A 7063-nucleotide genomic window follows, 5' to 3' on the forward strand; every position below is an offset into this window, starting at 1 on the left:
GGCTGGCAGCAGGCAGGCAGGACAGCAGGGTCTCTCCGAGGAGAGGGCAGGTTTTCCTCATGCTCCCCTTTCAAACTCTTAGCTCTGGGCAAGACCTGGGGAGCAGCCACGAGAGAGTGGGGGAGGGGCTCTGGGGCACTTTGGGGGTTGATTTGAGGAAGTCCTAGGGACTGGGAGGAGTCCCTGGGGGTTGCAGGGGAGCCTCATACTCCCGGAGTTGCTCTGAGCTCAGAGGGAGGAGCTGGGCCTTCCCTCCCGCCTCCGCCCTCCCCTGTTCCCCCCACCGTGAAGGTTGGGCAGGGCCTGACGCCCCAGGAGGAGGCGTTGTCCCTGGCTCTGGGCCCTCCACCCGCTGGTGCAGTGGCAGGGCTGGACGGCAGGGGCGGGGAAGTGCCTGGTGGTTATAAGCAGCCAGGGCACGGAGGCAATGAGCTATCGGCTTGGCTCAGCTTGGCAGCAGGACGCAGGCAACAGGCGCGCTCCCTGCTCCCTGCTCCCTGCTCCCTGCTCCCTGCTCCCTGCTCCCTGCTCCCTGCTCCAGTCCAGCCCTGCACTCCGCTGCGATGGTTGCCATGCCCACTGCCTGGTGCTCGGTCGCTCTGGCCCTGCTCGTGGCCCTGCATGAAGGTGAGCCATCCGGCCTCGCCTGCTGCAGCAGCCCCGGGTCTGTTCAGCAGTGTCTCCCCTGGGGACTGTGGTGCCCCACAAGCCAGCTGGGGCACACAGGGCGGGAGCCCAGCGCAGTGGCACGGCCCGGGGCTCTGCCAGTACAGAGGTGCTGCGGCACAGGGCGGGCACAGGGCGGCCACTGGCCCTTCCCACCCGGCTGCTGAGGCTTCCCCGGCTGGTCCGGAGATCTTGAGCAGTGAGAGTGCCAACTTCCTCGATTATGCAAGAGGAGGAGCCTGGCAGGTCCCCCTATTCCAGCTGTGCCAGGCGTCCTGACCCACCTCTCCACCTCTCTCTCCCTCCTGTGCGTGCAGGCAAGGGCCAGGCCGCTGCCACCCAAGAGCAGCCAGTGCCCCCGCGCCATGCCCGAGGCTCCCACCTGCGGCCTCGGCGTTGCTCCTGCAGCTCCTGGCTCGACAAGGAGTGCGTCTACTTCTGCCACCTGGACATCATCTGGGTGAACACTCCCGGGTGAGCTACCATGGGGATCCAGGCGGGCTGCTAGGCCTGGGGGGAGGGGACTATGGGCACACTGGGAAACCTTGGGCACAATACGGCTCTCCCTGGGCCTCCAGATGGGAGCACTGGGCTCATATCGATCACTAGCAGTTACTGTTTCACTCCCACGGGGAGGCTGCCTGAGCAATACAGAGGGGTGTCTCAGGAGAATTCTCATGACATCCAACAAGAAAGTATTGGCTTCATTTTCCAGATCAGGGTACTAAGGCTCAGAGAGGTGAGGTGCCTTCTGCACGATCACACAAGAAGGAGACAGTGGTAGGTGGCAGCTCCATCCTCGGTCCGGTGGATGCCAGAGCTCACACCCACTCGGCCATGCTGCCTCAGCACGATCCTCCAAGAATAATACAATTAATGCCAGCGCCCATGTCTGGACTGTGCCGGGCCCTATGCCAAGCAGGGCTCGCGCATGATCATCTCATGAACCCCCCACCCCCACCCCGCAATCCTTCCCTGCGGCAGGTACTGCTGTTGTCCCCAAATGACAGATGAAAAACCTGCCCTTTGTCACCTGGTGGAGCCAGGGTGGGGGCCCGTGCTGTCTGCTCTGTCTGCACCCGCACTGCCTCCGGGCCACTGCATACTTCAAGTTGAAGTTTCTGTGTGCATTTGTGTTTTTTCCCTTCCCCAAATTGCAAAAGACAAGAGAAGCCCGGCACGTAAGCGTGTGGAGCTAATCCACATCCAAACACGCGCTCGGGGTGGGAACCCTGCCAGTCCCTGCCTGCCGGGTCTACCTGGAGTCATTACAAATTCAGACACCAGCTAAAATTAGCTCTGGCACCCGAAGGTGCTGGTCCAACCGGCCACAGGCCCCTGCCCTGCCCTCCACCCGCCTTGGCTAGACTCTGATCTGAAATCAACCCCATCTGATCGCACACACATGTGCACGCACATAGACACACATGCACACACCCTTTCACCATTTTTAAGTCAAAACTCTAAGACATACACGTCACTTCTCTAGGCAAGTGGGGACCAGCTGGGGGCAGCTTAGCTATGAGCCTGCATGTTTACTTATGAGATGGTATTTCCTCCCCTCCTCTGGGGGCAAGCTGTGGGCCTCTTTGAGAATAAGGGACAGCCTGGTTCTATCAGCTCATGTTCCTGTCTGGGCGGGGGGCCTGGGAGGACACCTGGGGGGGAGGCAGAGTCCCAGAGAAGGGAAGGGTGTTGGGTCTTGGGTCTTGTCAGGGCTACCTGGCACCTGGGTAGGAGCCTGTGGTGGGACTTCTTGAGGTCAGGGGCTGGGCACCTTTTGCTGCCACACTGGCCATCCCAGAGTACAGGGAAAAGACGGTCCCTGCTTGTCAATGGTAGTGATTTATCTAATCCTCCCTCTCTTCCTCTCCCTCCCTCTCTCCCTTTTCCCCTCTACATCACTACCTTACTGGCTGCCTGCCCACAGACAGACAGTTCCTTATGGCCTGGGAAACCCGCCAAAACGCCGGCGCCGCTCTCTGCCAGGGCGCTGTGAATGCTCCAGTGCCAGGGACCCTGCCTGTGCCACCTTCTGCCATCGAAGGCCCTGGTAAGTGGGCCCCCAGCTGCAGGGGTCAGGGGCAACTGCCAGCCCACACCTGCCCTGGACAGCAAGGTGTCTGGGAGACCAGCCAAAGAGCAGAGGAGCAAATGGGGGAGGGGGAGCAGGGTCCTAGGGACCCATAGGCTGCCCTGGGCCCATGGCAGTGTCCCTTCCCACAGGGAACCAGTCACCCCTGAGTCCCTCCCACTGCCCATCTCTGGGGGCTTCGAGAGCGCCATGTTCACTCCTGGGCAGGGGGATTCTCCCAGGTGACAGCTGAGGCACCCCAGGCCTCAAAGGCCTGTGCTGTCAGTCCACACAGCTGGTCAGAGGGAGCGCTGGGCTTCGGCCTCAGTCTATGTGACGAGTCCACGGGGCTCTGGAGTCAGGCCTGAGGCTCAGGGGACTTTGGAGCTTTCTCAGTGAAGGAGTAACATCTGGAATTGGGAGGCCATGGCACCATTTCAGGGTCATCACAGAGTTGCTGGGGGGCTTTGCAAATCCCTTAAGTCTTTGGGCCTCAGTTTTCCCATCTGTAAAAGGGTGGGAAACTTCGTTCTTTCCCTCCTCCACATAGAGCATTTGGGGAAAGCAGAAATTGGCCTGGCAATCCCAGCCTCCATGCCCATGATGGTTTATGAGAAAACCCCTCCTCTGAGACTCAAGCTGTCGCTCTGACCCTGCCTTCGTTTCTCCTGAAAAGGGCCACACTCAGCTGCAGGTGGCCAGCTTCGAAGGCCAGCCACCCAGCGGCCTCTTTCTGAAGCTAGGAACACAGTCCCCGCAGCTCAGCTTTCCCCACCCCGCCTGGAAAGGGAGGGTGCCAGGTGCACAGGGTGGACATGGATCTGTTCCTGAGGGCAGGTGGGGATAGGGTGGGGCTGGGCTGGGCCTGCGGCCAGGTGGCCTTGGGGCCCTGGACAGCCCCTCACTTGGGTTCTAATGCTGTTCATTCAGGCCTGAAACCGTGGCAAACCCAGGTGTCGGGTCCCCTGCAGACGTGTCCCAGGCTGGCAAGACATGGACCACGGCAGGAGAGCTCCTCCAGCGGCTGAGGTAAGGGCCACTGCGCTGATCCAGTGCCTCCTGTATGCCTGGCACATGTCCTCGCATTTCTCTTATTCTCTATAAAAGGCAGGACTGCGTCCTCATTGGACAGTTAAGCGACCTAGGGCTCAGAGAGGTGAAGGTACTTTCCTAAGGTCACACAGCAGTCTGACTCCAGAGCCCGTGCTTTTCACTGCTATGCCTGGAAGTTGACTTTTTAGAGCCTGAAGGTTCTTGACTCTGGAAGGACCACAGGTGTTCATTCAGGCTGTGTCTTAATTGAGCATCTCCATATCCTGGGGTCCAGAGGGGCCAACTACCCAGCCTGCTCCTTCCCCCAATCCCAGACTGGATCCCATCTGTGGTGGCCTCAGCCTGGCTCAGCTCCAGAGTTTGCTCACAGGAGGTGCCCATGGATGTTTGTCCAACCAAACTGACTTGAGAACAAAGCCCCCTATCGGCCATGCAGCCAGAGTGGCTATGGGGCAGCTTCTGAGCCAGGACTGCCGGATTTCAACCCAAGCCCTGCCACAAACAAGCTTTGTGACCTTGGGTTTGTCACTTCTCTGTGCTATAAGTTCCTATTTTGAAACAGAGACAACAATGCTACCCATCTCATGGGGTTGAGGTCAGATGATTTGACATAAGGAAGCATCTGCCCCCAGTGGGAGCCCTGGTGGTGTTAGCCATTCTACCTGTAAAGGTGGCTCCTCGGGGCTAGCCAGTGCTGGGCCCAGCATGGCTCCGGGTTCTGGTCCTTGTGGGGAGGCAGAAACATAGGAGAAAAGGCCAGGTGGTGAGATGGACAAGACCCAGCATATACTTAGGAACTGTCGTAGGATGAAAAAACCAAGATAAGACTTGCCAAGGGCATGGCCCTTCAAAGTGGGCAGAGAGCTTGCTTAGCCAACCAGTATCCTCCTTACAACCGTTCAGGGCTGTTTCTATCTTATGGACCCAGAAAGGGGCTCAGAGAGGCTGAGACACTTGCCCACATTCCCACAGCTGGAACAGAAGCCAGCCTCCTAGCTTCTAGGCTCGAATGCTTTGAGCCAGGACGAGGCCCCCTGAATGACACAAGTCCATGCGAGGGTCTCAGTCAGGTTCAAGGGGCGGCTAGGACCCATCTTTGTCTGGAACTTGGAAATGGGAACTGTAGTGGGTGGAATTTGGGTGAGCAGCCGGGAGGGAAGGTGTGGAAGTAGGAAGGCAGGTCTTGGGAAAGAAACGCTGGGCTCTTCTTGGCTGTCCGGTCATTCCAGCAGCGTTTGATATTGAACATCAGCTTTGTCCCAGCCCCTGAGGGCAAAGAAGCTTGTAGGCCTTGAGTTCAGGGTCAGTGGCCACCTTCTGACCCAGGGCAGCCACGATGAAGGGGTGCAGTCCCTCCTGCTGCTGCCTCTCACAGGGAACTCTTGGGCGGTCCATATCTCCTGCGATGTTAAATTGACCCTTCTCATTCCAGGGACATTTCTTCTGACAAGATCCGCTTTGCTCGGCGACAGCAGGAGGCAAGGAGGGAGACCAGGCCTGCACACTCCAGGCGGCAGAAGAGATAGTGCTGGGAGCTGGAGAGACTCTGGGAAGGAAGCCTGTGTGGAGAGGGGAGAAGAAGGGCAGCCCAGGGCAGGAGACTCCACCTGCTTCCTGGACCAGGAAGCCCACCTGCTGGATTGGCACAAGCTGTGGCCTCCTCGCCCTAGTGAGGGAGCCCCCTCAAGGCAGCTCCGAGCCCTCACACTGCCCAGCAAAGCCTTCAGCTCCCAGGCTGCAGCGCAGCCTACCCCTCTGGCTCTGGTCCCACATCCCTGCTGAAAAGAACTGGCCTGGAGGCCATGTCCTGAGAGGTGTCCTGTCTGCTGGCTACACACCAGGAGCGACGCACAGTGATGGACGCTCACACCTAAGCCAGCCCAATGGCTGGTGTCCTCCCCTCCACCCCCGCCTTCATCTGTCCCCTCCAGCTCTCCCTCCCGGGGTCCTGTACCTTCAGACCCTCGGGACACTCCTGGTGAGAAGGGCCTGTTCTGCTTCACCTGTCTGTATATAACTTATTTGCTCTAAGAACTTGGAGAATTCCAATTATTTATTGTAATGTATTTTTTTAGACTTTCAATTATTTGCCTATAAACTTGTGTTTGTAATAAAAAGTGAAATGTACTGGTATTTCTTTTTTAAAGCATTTTTTATTTATTTCAGAGAGAAAGGGAGAGGGAGAGAGAAATAGAAACATCAATGATGAGAGAGAATCAATGATTGGCTGCTTCCTGCACGTCCCCTGCTGGGGATCGAGCCCAAAACACAGGCGTGTGCCTTGACTAGGAATCAAACGGTGACCTCCTGGTTCATAGGTCGATGCTCAGCCACTGAGACACTGGGCGAGGCTGTACTCTGGCATTTCATCTTGGCTGAGGCAGGGGTGGGATGCCCCTCTTGGGAAGGGGCTGCTTGGAAGTTAGGGGGACACCGGAAGCGGGAGGAGGTGACCAGAGCCCTGGGTTTCACTCCTCATGCCCTTGCAGGGCATCTCTGGCTGCTAACCCACCCTCTCTGGGCTTTTGCCTATCACATGCCTGGAGAGCCATTTGTAGCTTTGACATCCAGGATTCCAGGACCTTCGTTCCCCTCAGACCGTAACCACTAGCCAGCTTTTCCCAAGAGCAGGCTTGGAAGGAGCCAAGGCTCACTTCTGCCCCAGCCACCTGTGCCGCCAGGGTCTGCGGGGAGGCCCAGGGCACCTCTCTCCAGGGAGGGTGCATGATGGGTTCCAAGGCTGCGTGCATCCTTGTGGGCAGTGACCGGTGCCGTGGGAGAGCCGCCGCCTGGCCCTGGCCTCGCCTCTCGCCTTGGGCCTTGAATGGAGTCCTAGTAGAGATGGCTCAACACCACTTTGACTGAAGGAGCCCAGAGCTCTAGGACGGGGTTGGCCAATCCCACCAAGGCCAGAGAAGCAGCCCACCTGAGTCCCAGGGACAGCCAGCAACGAGGGCCGCCCTGCTCGCAGCTGCCTAGACCCACAGCCTCCATCTCTGCCAAATCCCCTTGTGGGCAGGCTGTCCCTTTCCTCCGGGCTGGCCTGTGCTAGAAGTGGCAGCTGGTGACCTGGGCCAACAACTGAAAAAGAATTATCTAGACACCGTTAATCCTGCCTGTACATGAAGCCATTCCCCCCCCCCCCCCCCCCCCCCCCCCCAGCTCCTGGGAGAATAACGTGTTGGCACATACTGGACTCCTACTGCATACTGGCACTTCACCCAGAGTAACTTGTTTCATCCTCATAACAGCCCTCTGACATCGGTACTT

At 58.5% G+C, this 7063-nt stretch overlaps 1 protein-coding gene across 4 annotated transcripts; it reads left to right on the forward strand.

Moving 5' to 3' along the window:
* The first annotated feature begins 418 nt into the window (after positions 1-418).
* EDN2 (endothelin 2) lies at positions 419-5926 on the forward strand. 4 transcript variants are annotated; one of them, XM_036352554.1, is made up of 5 exons: positions 431-627; positions 984-1140; positions 2597-2719; positions 3671-3769; positions 5226-5926. In XM_036352554.1, the coding sequence occupies exons 1-5, from the start codon at positions 564-566 to the stop codon at positions 5317-5319; spliced, it is 537 nt and encodes a 178-aa protein (XP_036208447.1). In that variant the 5' UTR covers positions 431-563; the 3' UTR covers positions 5320-5926. The 4 variants fall into 4 exon arrangements, with proteins under 4 accessions (XP_036208449.1, XP_036208447.1, XP_036208448.1 ...); XM_036352556.1 differs by lacking the exon at positions 3671-3769 and having other exon boundaries at positions 419-627; XM_036352552.1 differs by lacking the exon at positions 431-627 and having other exon boundaries at positions 648-1140.
* The last annotated feature ends 1137 nt before the right edge of the window (positions 5927-7063 follow it).

The sequence above is a fragment of the Myotis myotis genome, unplaced genomic scaffold (genome assembly GCF_014108235.1).
Source record: "Myotis myotis isolate mMyoMyo1 unplaced genomic scaffold, mMyoMyo1.p scaffold_m19_p_2, whole genome shotgun sequence".
NCBI lineage: Eukaryota > Metazoa > Chordata > Mammalia > Chiroptera > Vespertilionidae > Myotis > Myotis myotis.